The 19,773-nt window shown below is 41.4% G+C and overlaps 1 protein-coding gene across 1 annotated transcript in view; it reads right to left on the minus strand.

The window, feature by feature from the left end:
• LOC141738713 (macrophage mannose receptor 1-like) overlaps positions 1-19,773 on the minus strand; it is a 39,655-nt gene that overhangs the window by 6,901 nt on the left and 12,981 nt on the right. The window contains exons 11-24 of the mRNA XM_074574534.1: positions 19,567-19,766; positions 18,202-18,329; positions 16,455-16,542; positions 15,712-15,856; positions 13,531-13,566; positions 13,266-13,429; positions 12,662-12,729; positions 11,654-11,754; positions 11,191-11,330; positions 9,862-9,976; positions 9,039-9,220; positions 8,268-8,370; positions 2,921-3,150; positions 789-954 (exon numbers count right to left, since the gene is read on the minus strand). Coding sequence (XP_074430635.1) covers positions 789-954; positions 2,921-3,150; positions 8,268-8,370; positions 9,039-9,220; positions 9,862-9,976; positions 11,191-11,330; positions 11,654-11,754; positions 12,662-12,729; positions 13,266-13,429; positions 13,531-13,566; positions 15,712-15,856; positions 16,455-16,542; positions 18,202-18,329; positions 19,567-19,766 — 1,866 coding nt within the window. The remainder of the gene's footprint in view (positions 1-788; positions 955-2,920; positions 3,151-8,267; positions 8,371-9,038; positions 9,221-9,861; positions 9,977-11,190; positions 11,331-11,653; positions 11,755-12,661; positions 12,730-13,265; positions 13,430-13,530; positions 13,567-15,711; positions 15,857-16,454; positions 16,543-18,201; positions 18,330-19,566; positions 19,767-19,773) is intronic.

Raw genomic sequence — 19,773 nt, forward strand, 5'->3', positions numbered from 1 at the left:
TTCAATTTCCTGCAAGCAGTGACATTGTGGAATAAACCAGTAACGCTGTCAGTTGGTACATGCATTTTTAAAATTAAGTTGCAAATGAATAGATATGAAGTTCAGAGCATGGCCTGGAAAAGAAATTAAAGAAAAACTACATAAAAGCTGATCAAAAGAAACTCAGGATTTCCATTAAGTCTGTGTCACTAGAGCTAACAGAGGTTTCTCTAATACAAATGAGAAAGAAAAAAGTTTCAGTCCCATCCCAAGGTTTGTCTGTAGCTTTTAATTTGTAGTATTCCTCAGTGACACCCACAGAGTCACTATGAAGCATGAACTTTTGTTTGGGCCAATAACAGACTCTTCTTCTTTCCCAGATACAACTCTTCCTCCTTTCCCCAGTTCTAACAACAGTGAAGCTGTAAACCAGTGTCTGGATGCTGCTTATGTTGAAGGAACAACATTTATTTTATACTCAGTGGACTTTACAGTCCCTCCCACAAAATCCCTGTCACACTTTAGACTTGAAGTGAAAAGTTTAGTACTCCCGCAGTCTGTGTTCTGTCTGCCTGCGACGTAGGATAACTCCTACGGCCGTTATCGCCCCAGTCCGGTAAAATGGCACTGTCTTGGCTGGTGAATGACAACGCCATCAAAACGGAACATTGTTCATGCAAAATAAAGGTATTGACATTACATACCCAGGCTTATTATTCCTTAATATATACTTAGAAAATTCGTATTTCAGTCAAAGCGGATTGAGCAAGGCTTCTGCCATAAAACCAAAAGCGATTATGATAGCTTACCCTCAGATTTTTTGCAGACAGGAAAATGTTTTTCATTACAAGGTGCTGTTTTCCAGGTCCCACGGAGCTCTAGATAGACACAGGCTATTCGCTCTGACGGTTCTTCATAATACCAGTTCGAAAAAGTTATTTTCCTTTTATCAGTCCATCTGTAATAGCCATAACTCTAAAATTGAAAAAGACATTTGACATAATTTTTCTACACTCCCATCTCCTGTTTCAGGTAAGTGGATTTATACAAATGCACATTTTCACCGTGATATATAGAGCTCAGTTGTCTGTCTGTGCTAGTACTGTTAAAATAGTAATTGAATCAGGATTCAGCAACATCAAAATAAGACACAGCAGTATGCCTCCTGCACTGAAACAGCCCGTGAAGGTGTTTCGAAGGCTAAATGATGTTTCCTGGGTACTGCTGGTGCTCAGTCCCTTGTCGGGCAACGTTGTGAGGTGGAATCCCCATCCCAGAAGTGTCAGGTCACCATGAAGAGCACTGCGACCACAGGAACATGAAACCTGTGGGAAGCGCAGGTGGAAGTGGGTCTCAGGGTCAGCTGTCAGACAAGGACTCTAAGCTCAAGTACAGTTTTGAGGAGAAACATTCAGGAGCAAACTACAGCTATCACTTTGAAAAATCTGAGAAAATTATTTTGTAAGGACCAAAAGAAAAATATGCAGGAGCAGGAAGTCTTGAGTCTTTGTTTAGTCTTCCCCCTCTCCTTTTTTTTTTTTTTTTTTGTCCCAGGAAGAATTATAAGAATTACAAGGAAAAGGGAACAGATTCAGATAGTCTATTGCTGACATTAAGAACTGGGAGATAAAATGTGATCTCACTTTAGTGTCTAGACGTGCCAAGTGGCCAGGTACGCAAGCTCCCCCTGAGCTTGGCACCATCAGGGCAAGATTTCTGCCCGGGGAACAGGAGGAATCACAAAGCCTCACTCTGCGACAGCAGGGCCAGCTCATTTATAAGGACCAGGAGAACACGTCCGGTGCTCCAAACTTGTTCATAATGGAATTTTAACTGCTTTTCTAAACCATGTTTCTATGACTTTAAAAACGACGAACTTTGATATCAAATGGACGTAAACACTATTATTTTGTTTTGGATAGGGATTTCCTGCGGACTTGTGCAAGTGGGAGGATTCAAGTCAAGGTTTGTGACTACTAATCACTTATATACTCTAAGACCAAGCATTTTGTCTGGTAGGAAGAGGCACTGTTAGAATCATGGAAATACGTTTTGTTCAGCAACAAGTTAATTGTCTCAGACAATGCAGTCTTCTAAGAGGCTTTATCAGAGTGCTGCTATATCATATAATCAGAAACACTATTTTTACACAACATTTATTGCAAGTTTTCCCTAGATATACTGAATTTCAGACGTGTTTTGCTATGTTATATATCAGTGTGGAATCACAATTAGTAAAAACGATCGCTAGTTAAGAAAATTATTACTGATGAAAGAGCTCTTTTTTATTTTCAAGGTACTTTAGTCAGCTCAAAAAACAATGCAATAGGAACATGGTAGTTAAGTGTATTGAGCAACTGCATATTCACTAGAGAAGCCGAAGGTCATTTTGGCACTCAGTCACAGAGCTAATAAGACTGATGTTCACTTGAGTGTTCCCGTACACAGCGGTGGACCTGGATCTCTGTATCCTCTTCTTCTGGTACAGTATAAATTTTACTGCTTTTAATCTTTTGGACTTAGCAGAACAAGGAGGGTGTTCAGAGGCACATGGTAGCTCCTGTGAACCCTTCTGAGACAAAAAGTAATGAAAAAGCTACAGTTGCCAAGGATCGCGAGGCATTAGCCTTAGGGACCCTGTTGGTCCCTTTGAGTAGAGTTCACCTCTCCTAAAAATGGCCATCTAAAAGTTAACCAGGTAGTTTGACTTAGGTGTCTAAGACTTCCATAGAGTTAGTAAAGGGGCCCATACTGTCAGAGGTTCCCAACCTTCTCCATTGTCTACAATGGAGTTTCATGATTTAAGACGGATGAAGTTAAATGAAGTGAGTGCTGTCCACCAGTCCTAGGTTCCTAAATCTGTTCATGCTACAATTCTTCCTGCTGATAGTAATCCAATCGTAGCATTTAACTGCACCACCTATGAATTCATTAAACTTACCACATTGCTATTGAGCCCAATCCATAAGGGTTCTCCGTATTGCACTGCCTGCAGCAGCAGGAATGTATTACTGTAATAATCAAAAATGCTGGCAAGCTCTGAAGATTTCTCCTTGCAGGCTTTTCTTGCTTCTTCCCAATTCATTTTAGAAGGAATGATTAAATAGCTGCTGTTATCATAAGGGATGAAATCAGAATCTGGAGCAGTTGTGGAACGAAGCAGTTCAGGCTCTGTAGGAAAGAGGTACAAATTTGAGAGGAAGGGGAGAAAAGAGTGAAAATTACTAGCTACCTGAATAGCAGCATTATTTTTGAGTAACGGCTGAATGCAGTGTGGCAGCACAGCAGCAAGTAAAAGCATTTCTTGTTTAAAACGCAGAAGACCTATTTTAATGGTAACTTGGAATTATTTGTAACTATAGTGTAAACAGTGCATCCAGAGATTAGGGAGAGGCAGAGGACGAGCTGTGCCTATCTGTAGAGATACACAGCACCAGATTAAATGACGTGAATACTGGTCACGCAGTGATCCTCCCCCAGGGGGTCTCTAGGTTCCCCTCCCACAGTGCAGGTGAAATTCCTCCCAAGCAAGCACGGTGCAGGATCTCCACACTGCTTCAGTCTCAAGATAGGGCTGAATTTCATTCTAAGTAAAGTTTGCAGCTCTGCTGCTACTTCTTTCCCAGGTAGGATGAAGTGAAAGAGGAAACAGTAGTTGTACCTTAAATGATATATGTGGAAGCAGAAGACAAAGACCTAGAGCTAGTAATGGGGACAGAAAAAAAGGACAAAAACTGCCTTTGTGTTCAGTCAGTGTCAAGAATGCCCTGGCAATTGTTTTTGCTAGTGACGCCCTTGTGCAGCTTTCTGCACTTGCACAGGTCCGAGCTGCGCAGCATCTGGCCCAGCTGTGGCTTCTTCCTCTATTTTTACTTGCTGCTCAGCAGTTCCCTGTTTCTATTCCTGTGCACTCCGCAGGGTAGCAGTGCTCCGGATGTGTCTCCCACCCTGAGGATACACGAAGAAAACTAGAACTTTTGTTCTTCTGATTATTGCTGGTCTTGCGATATAAAAGCATTGCTAGAGACTGGTGAGCAAAATAACCAGTTTAACTGACCTTAGTTAACCCCCCAGTGGGGTATGTTTGAGGGGGTATTTTGGGGGGGTTAAGTCCAGGGGTGAGGGTTGAAAAGCTGCTTTTAGTGTATTGTCTAGCTAGTGAAGATACCTATGGTGGAGGTTATTAATGAATTCGTCTTTATGCTTTGTATTTGCTTTATGCTTTTTGCATCACAACTGGCTCCAAAAGGAAAAGCAGACGGGCTATTGTTGTGGGTGACTCTCTTCTGAGGGGGGCGGAGGGGCCAATATGCCGTCCTGACCCACTTCACAGGGAAGTCTGCTGCCTCCCTGGGGCACGGGTCAGGGATGTGTTGGACAAACTTCTGGCGCTGGTAAACTCCTCTGACTATTACCCCCGCTTAGTATTTCAGGTGGGTAGGGATGAAGTGGGTAGAAGGAGCCCAAAATCGATTAAAAGAGATTTTAGAGCCTTGGGGCAGCGGCTTAAGGGATCAGGAACACAAGTTGTATTCTCCTCTATCCCTTCAGTGGCAATCATGAATGAGGAAATTAACAGGAAGAGGCAACAGGTCAACTCGTGGCTCCGGGACTGGTGTTATCGGCAGGGCTTTGGGTTTTATGATCACAGGCTGCTATGTGAGTCACCTGACCTGCTGGTGGCAGGCGGGACGCACCTGTCCCAGAAGGGGAAAAGAGTTTTGGGGCAGGAGTTTGCAAGGCTCATTGACAGGGCTTTAAACTAGATATGAGGGGGGAAAGGGAGATAACTGGGCCTGTCAGGAATAAACTCAAAGGAGGCATGCCAGGGCTTGAAGGATGGTTGACTCGCGAGGACTCCCACTCTGCCATTTCATTTGAGAGAAGGGACAGACATTTAGAAATCATGGAAGCACCTGAGAGGGGTCTGGTGGGAAATGGGGCCCACACTCACAAAAAGGTGCTGGAGTCATTGACACATCTGAAGTGCATCTATACCAATGCACGCAGTATGCGCAACAAACAGGGGGAGCTTGAAGCCATGATGCACCAGGGAAACTATGACATAGTGGCTATCACAGAAACGTGGTGGGATGCCTCACACGACTGGAGTGCCACAATCGATGGCTACAAGCTCTTCAGGAGGGACAGACAGGAAAGGAGAGGTGGACGAGTGGCCCTATGTATTAGAGAATGCTATGAGAGCTCAGAAATCAAGTATACTGATGATGGGGTGGAGAGTGTTTGGATTAGGTTAAGGGCTGATAAAGCTGCTATCGCTGTGGGAGTCTGCTATAGACCTCCCAACCAAAGGAGTGAGGCGGATGAAGCTTTCTATAAGCAGCTGGGGGAAATCTTGTGGTCACTTGCCATTGCTCTTGTGGGGGACTTTAACCTCCCAGATATCTGCTGGGAATACAACACAGCAGAGAGGAACAATCCAGGAGGTTCCTGGAATGTGTGGAAGATAACTTCCTCACACAGCTGGTAAGTGAGCCGACGAGGGAAGGTACCCTCCTGGACCTGCTTCTTGTGAACAGGGAAGAACTTGTAGGGGAAGTAAAGGTTGGTGGCCGTCTAGGGCACAGTGATCATGAGATGATCGAATTTCTGATTCTTGGGGAAACAAGGAGAGGGGTTAGTAAAACTGCCACCTTAGACTTCCAGAGGGCAAATTTTGACCTGTTCAGAAGACTGCTGGACAAAATCCCTTGGGAGGCTGCCCTGAAGCATATAGGAGCCCAGGAAGGCTGGACATACTTCAAGAGAGAAGTCTTAAAGGCACAGGAGGAGGCTGTCCCTGTGTGCCGAAAAAGAAGTAGGTGGGGAAGGAGACTGGCATGGCTAAATAGGGACCTTTGGCTGGACCTCAAGAACAAAAGGAGAGTCTATGACCTCTGGAAGAGGGGGCAGGTCTCTCTTGAAGACTATAAGGATATAGCGAAGCTATGCAGGGAGAAAATTAGGAGAGCCAAAGCGCAGCTAGAGCTCAACCTAGCTACAGCTGTTAAGGATAACAAAAAATGTTTCTATAAATTCATTAACAACAAAATGAGGATTAGGGAAAATCTCCCTCCCTTACTGGATGCAGAGGGAAACATAGTCACAAAGGATGAGGAAAAGGCTGAGGTGCTCAATGCCTACTTTGCCTCAGTCTTTAGCAGTGGAACTAGCTGTTCCCTGGACACCCAGCCTCGTGAGCTAGGAGACAGGGAGGGGAAGCTGGACGAGGTCATCACAATTAAAGAGGAAGTGATCAGTGACCTGGTACACCTCTTGGATGTGCACAAGTCTATGGGACCGGGTGGCTTACATCCAAGAGTGCTGAAAGAGTTGGCAGACGTGCTCGCCAAGCCACTTTCCATTATTTACGGGAAGTCATGACTAACTGGGGAGGTCCCAATGGACTGGAGGGTAGCAAATGCAGCACCCATCTACAAAGAAGGCAGGAAGGACGATCCGGGAAACTATAGGCCTGTCAGTCTGACCTCGTTAGCAGGGAAGGTCATGGAGCAGATCATCTTGAGTGCCATTACAACGCATATAACGGACAAGCGGGGGATCAGGCCTAGTCAGCAGGGGTTTATGAAAGGCAGGTCCTGCCTGACGAACCTGATCTCCTTCTATGACAAGATGACCCAATTATTGGATGAGGGAAAGGCTGTGGACATTGTCTACCTAGACTTTCGAAAAGCATTTGACACTGCCCTCCATAGAATTCTCATGGAAAAACTGGCGGCTCATGGCCTGGATGAGCATATGATCTGCTGGATCAAGCACTGGCTGGATCGATGGTCCCAAAGAGTGGTGGTCAATGGAGTTAAATCCAGCTGGCGGCCGGTCACAAGTGGTGTCCCTCAGGGCTCGGTGTTGGGACCTTTTCAGTTTAACATCTTTATTGATGACCTTGATAAGGATATAGAGTGTATCGTCAGCAAGTTTGCAGATGACACGAAACTAAGCGGGAGTGTTGATCTACAGGAGGATAGGGAGGCTCTACAGAGAGACTTGGATAGATTGGACCGATGGGCCAATGCTAATGGAATGAGCTTCAACAAGGCCAAGTGCCAGGTCCTGCACTTGGGCCACAACAACCCCATGCATTGCTACAGGCTTGGGGAAGTGTGGCTGGAGAGCTGCCTGGCAGAAAAGGACCTGGGGGTTCTAATTGACAAGCGGCTGAACATGAGCCAGCAGTGTGCCCAAGTGGCCAAGAAAGCCAATGGCATCCTGGCTTGTGTTAGAAATAGTGCGACCAGCAGAAGGAGGGAGGTGATTGTCCCCCTGTACTCAGCACTGGTGAGGCCACACCTGGAGCATTGTGTCCAGTTCTGGGCACCTCAATACGAGAGAGATATCGAGGTGCTGGAGCGAGTGCAGAGGAGGGCAACGAAGCTGGTGAAGGGCCTGGAGAATAAATCTTATGAGGAGAGATTGAAGGAGCTGGGACTGTTTAGTTTGAGGAAGAGGAGGCTGAGGAGAGACCTCATCACTCTCTACAACTACTTGAAAGGACATTGTAGAGAGGTTGGTGCTGGTCTCTTCTCACAGGTAATTAGCAATAGAACAAGAGGGAATGGGTTCAAGATGCAGCAGGGTAGGTTTAGGCTGGACATTAGGAAAAAATTCTTCACAGAAAGAGTGGTCAGACACTGGAATAGGCTGCCCAGGGAGGTGGTGGAGTCACCATCCCTGAATGCGTTTAAGACTCATTTAGATGTGGTGTTAAGGGATATGGTGTAGGGGAGAACTTTGTAGAGTGGGGTTGATGGTTGGACTCGATGATCCCAAAGCCTTTTCCAACCTAAATGATTCTATGATTCTATTTGCATTTGCAAAATAACCTAATTCAGGTACCTCTATGTGTGCTAGTTGGGTAAAGCACAGGTGGCTAAACTTTTATGTCCATAGAGAAAAAAGGCATTTTGAAGGCACAGCTCTTCTAACGTGTTTTGGCCATTTGCCTCAGGATGAGGCAGGTGAATCCTGCCATCAAAGTGTCAAATTGCCACGTTCAGGCAACTGATTTCAGAGTAGATGTCTGCAGGGTAGGTGAAGTCGGCCCCTGAGAGTGTTGGTGGGTGTGCTGGGAGGAGAGAGGCTGTAAAGCCAAAACTATTTTATAATCCTTATCCCAGAGCGTGTTTTGTGTCTGGAATTTCTGAGCTGGGAAAGTAGCTCTGCTTCTTCCCTCACCCCGGCTGCAGGCACAGGCGGGCAGTTACAGCTGAGAACTCATACAGTTCAGTAAATATCTTCCAACAAAGAAAGCGAAAAGTAAAACTTACTGCTGTCCATCTGGCAAATATAGCTTTTGTTATGCTGGCAGTCCGTGTTTTCCCAGTACCCTGCTTCATCTACAGAGCTTTTCTTCATTGCAATACAGTCAGTCTAGGGAAAAATTAAAGAAGAAAATGATAGCTGATCAAGTCCAAAATGTCTGGCAAAATAATAAAAATAGGTTTAAGGAAACAAAGTTAATGGCTTGCTTTTCTAATTTTCTGGCTCTTATTTTCATTTACTGTTTCTTGGAAAATAAACTTATTGTATTATATATGTTAAGCAAATGTACTTTCCTTGGCAGATTACTGCAAGAACTCCTATCAGTTTATTAAAATTCCTTGGAGTGCACCAGAGCTATTTTTACTATGCAGTTTATGGTAACCTGTACTGAATTTGTTGAACTTTCATTTGGATTCATACTGTACAAGGAGAAACAATAAAACAAAGTAAAAATCAGAGCTAGTGATAATTAATGTTTTCAGTAAAATCTAATTATTCTAATAATTCTAATTTATTCTAGTGGTAATTATAATACATCACCCCTTTTTCTGCAGTTCTAGACTTCTGCAAAGGAATGACAATAAGTATAGACTCTAAACAGGCCTATTAATCTCTAGGTACAGCTTTAAAAACTTGATCTCCGAAATATTATTCAGCTGCCTCTGCTTTAAGCCACTTTAAGGATCCTAGCTGAGAGAGAAGTCAGGCTGGTTACACTGTCCTTGACTATGTTATTTAAGTTATGCATTTTCTGATATATTTTTTTTTCTGTTTACCTGTATTGTAATATAATTTCCGTCAACTCTTATGACTTTATCTCTAAATTGGAATTGGCTTGCCCACTTTGAATAGTCAAAAATGCTTCCGTCTGTCCAAAGAAATACGCCGTCATTGTTAATATCATTCAGTCCTATCCACGTTTCACTGGCAACATGCTTTAGGTAGAAGGTGAAGAAGGCTATTAAAAAAAAAAAAAAAAATCAGATAAAGAGAGTAGCTGAGGAGTTGCCTTTCTTCAAATTCATTATAAACCAAAGTTCAAATAAAACAACCATTCAACTTTTAAAAATATTGCTAATATCAGATTCAGTATTGTTACACTATGAGTTAATGGTAAAAGAGAAAAATTACAATGGGTAACTTAGCTGAAGCAGTTGATTTCATTTAAAAAAAAAATGAAGAAAAGTTTTTTACAGAAAAATTATAGAGATTTCTTGGAAATATTGTAGAATTTAGAGCTAGAAGGGACTTCAAAAGGATTAATCAGTCTTGCCCCAAGGCACATATGTCATTTCTGATGGATGTTTTCTTACTTTCTGACTTGAATATCTGTGGACGTTTCATTACTATGAACTATAACTATTTATCACATCTTCCAAGGCCATGGGGAACAGATTATTCTGTTCCCTCCACAAGATGCTGTTGCCAAGAGGTGGGAAGTGTCATAATATCTCATTCCATTCTTCTCTCTGGGTCAAGCAGCTCCAGGTCTTCCTTCATAGGTTATGCTATTTACATCTGGAGGCTAGTTTGGCCTCGTCATTAGATGGTGAAATGTCCTGGCTTCATACTTAGCACCAAAAGGTTCAGACGTCGTACCTTGCACTTGCTCATTGTGTATAGAAGCCAGATTTCCCTCTAATTCTATACAAGCACTTCTTGCAGCGTGCCAACTCAGTCTCTCTTCTTCTCTGAATCCAAATATTTTATAACACTGCAGGGAGAGTAAAGGATTAGACAAAATTTCAGTTATCAAAGTATTAAAACCATTGGTTTTGATTAATTCAGTTCTGGTCCCTGCAGGTAAAGAGCAGCAGATGGGGGATACACTGAGCCAGCAAGAAGGAGACCCAGCTGATCACAGCGATGTGTCTGCAGCACTTACAAACCTGTCCCAAGGCTGTCCAAGGTTAGTGCGGGGCAAGAGCGGGCGACCTCCAAAAGCTTTTGAGGAATTATTTAGAGGAATATTCATTCTTTTTCAGGAATTAATCCAAGACTCCTGGGTAGAGATTTCAGGTCATGTTACTGAAAAGTAGACTTTTTGAGGGACTGAAACTATTTCCTGACTGGGAACATAATTTGGGGCAGGCGTCTCTCAGGTCAAGTTCTTTCAATTATATACCACAGACGTAGTGCTAAAGCCTGAGGTTGTGGGAGCACCCAGCACGAGCGGAACAGCATCAGGGAGAAGTGCCCTTTTGTACCATGTATTAGTATCCCATGGGGAGTTTTCCTGAATACCAGTCTAAAAAAATGTTTTTGTTGTTGTGTATATTCTGAGGGACAGAAGACGTGTTTTAACTGGCATATGCTGCTTCTCCCTTTTTATGCCCTTTGAATGCATAAAAACTTTTCCTATTGATTGCACTGTGGCATTGATTTGTGGTTTTCATTTGTTGGGGTTTTTTTAAGTTCATATGGCCAGATGTACTTTTGCTTAACTTAGCAAAAAACAAAGCTTGCTTGTTTTCTACATTTGATTTGACGTTTCTTGCTGTTTGTGTTAGTCAGCTTAAGAATAGTTGTTATGATAGTCGATTACATATGGATAGCATGACCTTTCATTTTTTCATCTCAGTGTTACTCAGAAAAAGGGTCTTACACTTACAGATAAAGATAATGGAACAGTATATCTGTGCAGTAAGTATGTCTAAAATAAACAGAAAATTCTAGAAACTGAAAAAGTTACTATGGCTAAAGGCACGTGGGCGTTTACAAAAATTACAAACTAAAACATGCAAACTCAACTTTTTTGAGATTTAGGTACAGACTTGACAACATGAAAATTGACTACACTGCTAATTAGAATACCACTCAATAAACTGGTGTATAAGGTGAGAGGATTTATGTAGTGAGACGAAACAGATAGTTGTTTTCTCTACCTATAGCACATCTTCTAAATATGGCTGAGATTTGTTATTGCACCTTATTGTTGAACAAAAGCCAAGTTTCAGGACATCCTCCCAGAGGTGTAATTACAGTAGGAGCAAATCCTGAGTAATTTGAATTGTGCCTTTCACAGATGAAGTTGTTTTTCACAGCACAGCTTATATCTTTCCAAAAGCCTGTAAATAAATGAAATACAGAGAATCACTGTCTGAAACTCTCATACCACCATTACAGCAGTCAGCCCCCGGCGGAATTCATAAAGCACAAATTAAACCTTCCGAAGGCAGGTGAAACAGTTGCCATTTACACTGTTTCCCTAATACACTCCTCCTTCCTTTGGGGTACATTCATCTTGAAACCTCAGCATGCTTGATATGAAAAACCATCAGTATTGTTCAACCGCCTGTTCATGGGGTAGCCCCAAATTTAAATATGTAGCAAGCATTTTAGCTTTTGATGCTAAATTTTCAACCAAGTATTTCTCACCAAATTTACTCACCAAAATCTTCTGACATTATCACACAGTTTTCATCATTATTGGCAAAGTTGGGTTCATTTGGAGCCCAGGCAACATAGTTCACTGGGGTCTTATCCAGCCAGCTGGAAAAAACAAGAGGACAGTGGCTGCCGGACAGACATCTCCAGCAGTCCTTTAGTTATAAGGTCTGTAGCTAAAGGGCCAAGCAAGGTATTAAGAGTAACCAGAGGGCAAAGGCCCTACACATACTGGAGAGGACTTATCCACAGCATTACTGCTGCTTGGCATCTGGTTAATACTATGACATTCAAGTCCCATCAGTGTCCCACTTTGCCAGAGGTTGGATCGACAACGTCATACTCGAGGCGAAGGCATCTTATGGCCTGGAAGAGACTGAAACCCCAAGATCTCACCAATGCACTGCCTTCCCTTTCATCTGAAGAAGGTGTCCTCCTGGAAGCCTTCTACAAACAGATTTCTAAAGCAGGTTGCCTATGAGCAATTTCAGAAAGCTGTTGGGTAAGATGTTGCTCACACTCCTTGCTTCCAGCTCACAGAAATTGAACCACTGGGGTTAGTCTGATTAAACCCTTACATCCATATTTTATCAAAATCTCCTGGGCTTTCTCTGTAGCCATTGGAGATCTGGTCAGAATTAATCTCATCCTAAGGCTGATGTCTAAAGTGGATCAGGTAAATAATATCCTAAATTAGCTGCTTCTCTTCACTTCCTACGAAGGGTTGCTTGGGTGTTTAACTCAAGTTCTGTCAGTGCAAGACTTCAAGTGAAATGAATATTAGCCATGAACTTTTTTTTTTTTCTTTCTCAGATTTGGAAGGAAAACACATTGCTCTGCTTAAATATAGAAGAACTTAACACTTCTGATCTGAGACTTCACCTGAAAACTATCCAGAGGTCAGTTGCACAAAAGTTATTAACTTGTAAAATGAAAGCACAAGCAAATGCTCCCATAGAGCAAGATGAAATTACCATCATTTGTTGTCCATTACCAGTTTTCCTTTACTCACCTGAATTTCTGATCAAAGCTGACAACTAGGCCAATTAAATATGATCTCCCTCTGAGTATTGTGTAAACCTAAACCAAAAGTGATTAACAGTTAAGCACTGAACTCAACACCAAGGAAAAATCTGGAAGCCACTTAACCATTGCTGTGATAATTTAATTTTTTTCCTCTTTTTTTTTTATTTTTTTTATTTTTTTTTTATTTTCAGGATTTGTGCCTCAGGCAAGAACATTGTAGGTTCAGACCCAGGTTTCAGGCAGGCAACAGGGATATGGGGAACATCCTCAAGTGAGGAAAACACTGGACAGAAAAGCAATAATCACTGTGCTGAACACTACATATCTTCGAAGAGATATGGGGCCTGGGAAGCAGCCTGGGCCTGAGCTATCCTTTGCTGCACCTTTAATGTTTGCATGCCTTTTTCCTCTACCTACTAAAAGCAATAGTAATTTATTTACAGGTCCAGAAGAAATATATTGTTTTATATATAAGTAATGTAGGACAATAGCTCAGGCCTCTAGCCTAGCTAAATAGCTAGACTGTTCTCTTTATTTTACCAGCTGTTCTGCTTCAGAATTCAATTATAATTAATAGACTCAGTGCTTACATATTTCCATAGAAATTGTCTTTTGCTTTCATTCTCAATGACCACAAGATCTGCAAAGTTCTTCTGACAAATTCTCCGTGCTTCTTCCATATGGACACGTTCTTTGCTGAAATAGTACTGCTTATTTTCATATATAATCCATCCATCGTCAGTGGCTTGATATTCTGACAGATAAAGAAGCATATATATTACGTTCATATCTGGTCTGTACGAAGTCTGAAAACTATACAGTACATGTTTGCTTGAAAGAGGAAAAATATCCTACCAAGTTTGTAGTGTGGTTCAGGTTTTAGCAGTGTACCTGTAAAATAGAATATCATCATGAGCAACATTCCAAATACACACACAGAAAAAAAATAATCCAGAGATTTCCTTTATGTAGTTGCAGATGCTTTGTATAATAGAGAAAAAAAATGAAACTATGAATTATCTATCTAATGCATTTTCAAGATTTTAGAGCACATACCAGTGGATTAAATTTAAAAAAAAACCAAACATATAATTTAGAAACATTTATCTAGTGAAAAATACATTATCTTTAAAGCACACATACTTATCTCCAAAAGCACTGTATTGAACAGTCCAGGATGTGCAGTAAACACTTTGTAGATGAAACTTGAATCGGTTTGAAAATTTATTTAGTATTTTTACTTGCCATGCTATTATTAATTTTTATGACATTCATGGGACTAGAGCCAAACAACATAATCCAGCCAATGTATCCAACTTTCAACCTTACCTACATAATAGTAAAATATTCAGAAGTACAGAAAGCTTTAATGCTGGTATTTTGTTAATACCACACCTCATTTCTGATATGTAGATGCCATTTCTCCTATCCTGATGTCTTGGCTGTCACTAGGAAAGTCTGTTTTTAAGAGAGTCCTGGAGAGAGCCAAAGTAGGCTGGGGAGCCAGTAGATACCAAACCCCAGTTTCTTATTACAGGACGGAGCATGAGGAAGCAATTAACCTGTTGCTATTCCCAGAGCCAGCTAAAGCCCCTCAAAGGTAGCTCTGCTTGCTCTTGGGGGCCTGTTATTTTGCTCTTTGCAAGGACCACTAATTCTGTTATTAGCTTTCTCCACTTCTGTGGTTTGATGGAGACAAATATGTTATTAAAGAAATTACAGGAACAGTTTAGATGAGAGATAAGCAAACAAATTAAAAAGCAATTTCAATTTTTCTGTTGGGAGCTTTTAAATATTTTCTGCTTCAGCAGTTAGTACAGAATAGAACTAAAATTATTCACGTATCTTCATGATGAATTTGCATACTTTGCCTTATTTGGATTTTATTTTTTAATCCTAACATAACTATAACATTCCTTGCTTCTCCATAAAAAATGGTATGCCTTAAGTAAATATATGGCTTAAATGAATTTAAGGGATTTAACAGCGCACCAGAAGGGGCTGCACAGGATGTACTACTTTGAGCTGGTATACGGAAGTCAGTGTTTTGATGGTGCGTTTGTATGACTAATCTACCCACAAGGGAACAGTGATTCTTCCTTTTTGGTTAAGCAATTTTTCAATTTTTCAATTGTAGCATAGTGTCTTACTCACTGTTTAAGGATAACAGTTCATTGGCAGAGTCATCAAATATTAGATACACTTAGTGCTTTTTATATAACTGCTTCTCCCTTCCCCTTCCTATTGTGCCTCCTACTAGTTCCCTGTGTGCATCCTATTTCTTTTCATTTCAAGAAGCTTTTAAGAAGCTCCTGCTCCGTGGAGATGCACACAAGTACTCAGTTTACAACCAGGAAGCAGGGATGTAAAAGTAGGACCAAGAAAGCAAAACAAGTTCTTTCATTATCCGTTGTCACTTGGGGTCCTCAGCCTGTGAAGCCCCAGTTTCCCACTGGCAGGCACCCCAACGCGTGTCCATCGGGTCCGTGTCAAGCCCTGGCACCAGGTGCAGGAGGCCTGGCGTTAGGGCCCTGCTTTCCACACAAAGCTGGTGGATGCAGGAGTCCTTCAAGGCTACACCAGACTCTACTTTTGATCTCTTTTTCAGGGTTGCCAGTTTCTATAGCAACTGATCCCTCTGGTTCCCATTATTCATTTCACAGTAGGAAGCTTTTTTCTCTTTTGTAGAGGGAACTCTAGTGTCCTGCATCTCCTGGGTAAGCCTGAAGCTGATAGAAATACAGGGAGGAGATAAAAGGAGACAGTATAAGTACCTTTGCCTTGCAAATTTATTCAACCCATGGCAGAAAGAGATAAAGCCAGAGATAAAGTAATAGGGACATCTTTAACTTCCTGCATCTGAGAACAATTGAAATACCTCAATTCATTCCTCTTGCTTTATGTGTTGCCTTCACTGCAAGTGATTTTAAAATGAACAATTCCCAGTATCTTTCTTCTTTTCAATTTGTTTAAATCCATACAAATTGTTTTTGAACTTGGGTTTATTGCTCCAATTAAATGGGGAAGCAATTGTACCTTTTTTTGTTTGACAAATCCAATTAAGTAAATGTTCACAGTACAAGTCATTCCAGCGCATTTGGGGTGATCCATTAAACATAACACAATGTTCGAGTTCGTTATGGTTGTTGGGTTCATCTTCATCCCAGTTCTCATAAATTACCTGTGTCGGAAATACGTCTCAATTACTATGTGATTTCAGCGGAGTGGAAGTAATTGAGGTTGCCATTGTAACACAATTTCAGGGTCTCGTCATCTCAAGTACCTTTTTAATGGGATCGATAGGAGTTCAGGTAGGTCTGAGGGGGCTTTGAAAGTCATGCTGATCATCTCACTTTCCCCACCGCTCCCCGGAGAAAGTGTAAAGATTACATGGTATAGAAAAGAATGTGTCTGATGAAGGAAAAACTGACGGGCCAAGGGAGTCGTGTTTATCTTGCTTTGTGAAAGATGGCAACTTCACTCCTCTGTAGTGACATACAGCAGTGCCCAGTCTGGGATGCTGTCAAGATCTAAGAGCACAGACTGTGGAAGATGGGATATAACGTGGTACCAGGGATGAAACAGAGGCAATTTTGTACTTCCATTAGTGTGCTAAGACACTGCCACCACTGAGCACTGCAGCCACTCAGCTGATGGATAAAGGGCTGCCGTGCACCTGGTGAAGTTTTAAAGAGGTTGGAAAAGAGGCGTAAAAAGATGAAAATCTATATATTTGAAAGGACAGGAAGTCAATTAATATCCAGCAAATAAGTACTCACAGGGGAACCATCAATCCAGGCAAATCCTTCATCAGGATTTAAGAGAAACAAGCCGATCCAGAAAGCCTGATTGTGCAGTCCTTTATCCCTAAAATAAATCATATGGTATAGATACATGAGTATAGAAAGAGGGGCCACCATTTAAATGCTGGAAAGCGTGGAAACATACTGCTTCCTGTCACGTCTGAATTGGGAGCTACTCCTTCACCGTTGGCCCATAGCCAGGCTCGCTGCCTGCACTCTTTTCAAGATGATCAGAGGGCTGGAGCACCTAAGCCGTGAGGACAGGCTGAGAGAGTTGGGATTGTTCAGCCTGGAGAAAAGAAGGCTCCGAGGAGACCTTATAGCGGTCTTCTAGTACCTAAAGGGGGCCGACAGAAAAGATGGGGAGGGACTCTTGATCAGGGAGTGTAGTGATAGGACATGGGGTAATGGCCTCACATTGAAAGAGGGTAGATTTAGATTGGATATCAGGAAAAAATTCTTTACTGTGAGGGTGGTGAAGCGCTGGAACTGGTTGCCCAGAGAAGCTGCGGATGCCCCATCCCTGGAAGTGTTCGAGGCCAGGCTGGATGGGGCTTTGAGCAGCCTGGTCTAGTGGGAGGTGTCCCTGCCCATGGCAGGGGGCTTGGAACTAGATGATCTTGAAGGTCCCTTCCAACCAGAACCATTCTGTGATTCTGTGGGTTTGGTAGTGCTCTGTGTTGGCACAAGACTCGTCACATTTGAATGTAAGTTAAAAGACAAGTGATGTGGCACAGAGTAGCTCAGCCTCCCGTCCCTGTGGCTGCAGGAATTCACAGACAGAGAGAGGATTTAGCAAAAATAAATCATAAATTGAGAGCTATAATACAATTTAACTAAAGAAAATAAATGAAAATTGTTTTTCAGCTGCCTTGATTTGCTTCTTGGCACTTCCGATGCAGTTTATTTAATCGTTCATGCTATTTATCTTGTCATACCTATGGACCAGATAAAATAGAGTCCTGTTTCATTCACTACATAAAACGAAGATTTCCTTCTGCAAAGATTTCATAGTGTAAAGCAAAGAGACTTAACAGAGAAGTAAGAACATTTTCAGTCTCACAAGACTTTTCTATATAACAGTTTTAAAGCTATTAGAGAAATTAAACCTAGATTCACCACTATGTGAAACAGGGTTGGTTAAATAGCTATGTGTTATGTGCCATTGACATTACAGAATACAATCAGAATGTACTGGTCTAATTTTGGGGGAAAATAACAACATAATTTCTACATTGCAGGCAAGACATGACACCTACAGTACCAGCAAAAAACTAAGTAAAATTAATTATTTTTTGATTTCAGGAGTCTTCAGTTTATAGTCAGAAAATTTTCACATTAAGTCCTTGCATTTTGGTTTAGTTTACACACTAACTGAAGGGGTTTTCTGGTGACGTTAATTGAAATATGAATTGCAGCTAGTTAAAAAAAGGCACAGTTAGAGCTGAACATCTTATTGTCTCCCTTTTGGGAGAGGGACTAACATGTACAAAGTTGATCTGATCTGGAGAACAGCCTTGATAACCTGTGATGAAAATTTCAAAAATATCAAAGCCACTTTGAAATATTCAAGATTAATTTGTTTTTTTTTTAAAAAGCAATGTTTCAGGATGGTATTTCCAAATGAAAATTTTAAATTCTAATTTAAAATTATATTGTTTTTATTCACTCAGTTGCCCAATGTGGCATGAACATGAAAAAGAATCATTGTGCAAGTACTCACGATGCTAATTGCCATATTAAAATTTGATCTTCTCTTGTGTTGATCGTGACCAAATTTCCTCCTATTTCTCTACAGAACTCTTCAGCCTCAAACCAAGACTTCTTTTGGTTTCCCTCTCTCACAAAAAACTATTGAAAAAAAGGGTAAAAACAAATTACTAAATGTGCAAAGTTTGACATATAAGAATATATAACTGACTATGTAATTAAAATCAGTATCACTTTAGCACCCCTTTCCTCTTGAGTGAGACAACATTTGTCAAGACCTATATTAAACATTAGTAATGTAAAGCGTAAGTATTTTTTTTTTCTTAGCATCCTCTATTTTAAAATAAGACAAGAGTAGCACAAAACTCTGAGGAGAACAAAAGGTATCACAAAGTACAGAGAAGAAAAAAATAATTTATAACTTCATTGGAACTTTGACCACTGAAAGGCTCAAAGAAAGATGAAATATCTCAGTTGTAGTATTTTGCAGTAGAAAACAGGAGATTTTTGAGAAATGGAAGGTGGAGGGAAAATCAATAGGTTGGAGTAGAAAAGATAGTATAGATGGAGAAAAGTTTTGCAAGGTGCTGACCCTGGCCAAGGAAGAGATTTTGGTATGGTGGTGCAAGCATACAAGTAGTGCCACTTTCTACTATGAAGTACACACGTACTTCAAGTAAGCAACTGGGTGCTTGACATTTTGAGGAAAGAGTAATCAACGATTTGGTAGCTGGCAGAACCAATAATGTTAGTAACAATAATTGAGTGTGACACAGAAATTGAGACCTTCCCAACAGGCAGGGAGACTCAACAGAGAAAGTGAGCGGATACTTAAGTAAAGACCTGGAGGACCAATGTTGCGTATTTACTTTTCCTTGATCTATTTTGTGTTTCCTTTACTTTTTTTTTTTCTTTTCAAAACTGAGACTTTTAAAGGCATTTTTATCTAAATGAAGAGAATGCACAAAACCTTTACTTGCCGAAGTGTCACCAATATCAAACTGAACCTGGATCTAAAAGTATCACTAAAAGTATCACGTGCTGTGTGAGAAAAGGCTAGCAGAGGGCCAGGTATGGAGTCACAATACTGTTTTTCTAAAGTCCCGAATTCCTGGAAGTAAATAAATTAGGTGAGGTTCTCACCTGGCGTTTAAATAAAAGAAAGCATAATTCTAGTACTCTATTTTTGTGGTTTCAAGTTTTTAATTGTTTACTTTCATGATATTTGATGGATTTGTCTCAGGGGTTTTTGCACTCGAATACCGTGGAGAAGATCATTCCCAAAAAAGGATCAGCACTTGGATCCCTGAGTACTACAGTGACCAAGGCACCAACTCCCCCATGCTCGGGCTCACAGGGAAGGTAGACACACACTTACTTTGAAGCAATAGTCTGGTCGCGAGGCTTCATCCCATCCTTCGGCACAGGCAGCTGTGGGGACCTGTACTGGAGGAGCAGAAGGCGACACTCCCATTGCCCGCTGTTTGCAAAGAAAATTTGCTGTCTTCTCACAGCTGACAACATCCCATAATCCAGCTGCAATTCCAGTTGCCATGGCAACACAGCCTTGCTCTTTTCCTTTGTG

The sequence above is a fragment of the Larus michahellis genome, chromosome 2 (genome assembly GCF_964199755.1).
Source record: "Larus michahellis chromosome 2, bLarMic1.1, whole genome shotgun sequence".
In the NCBI taxonomy this organism is placed as follows: domain Eukaryota; kingdom Metazoa; phylum Chordata; class Aves; order Charadriiformes; family Laridae; genus Larus; species Larus michahellis.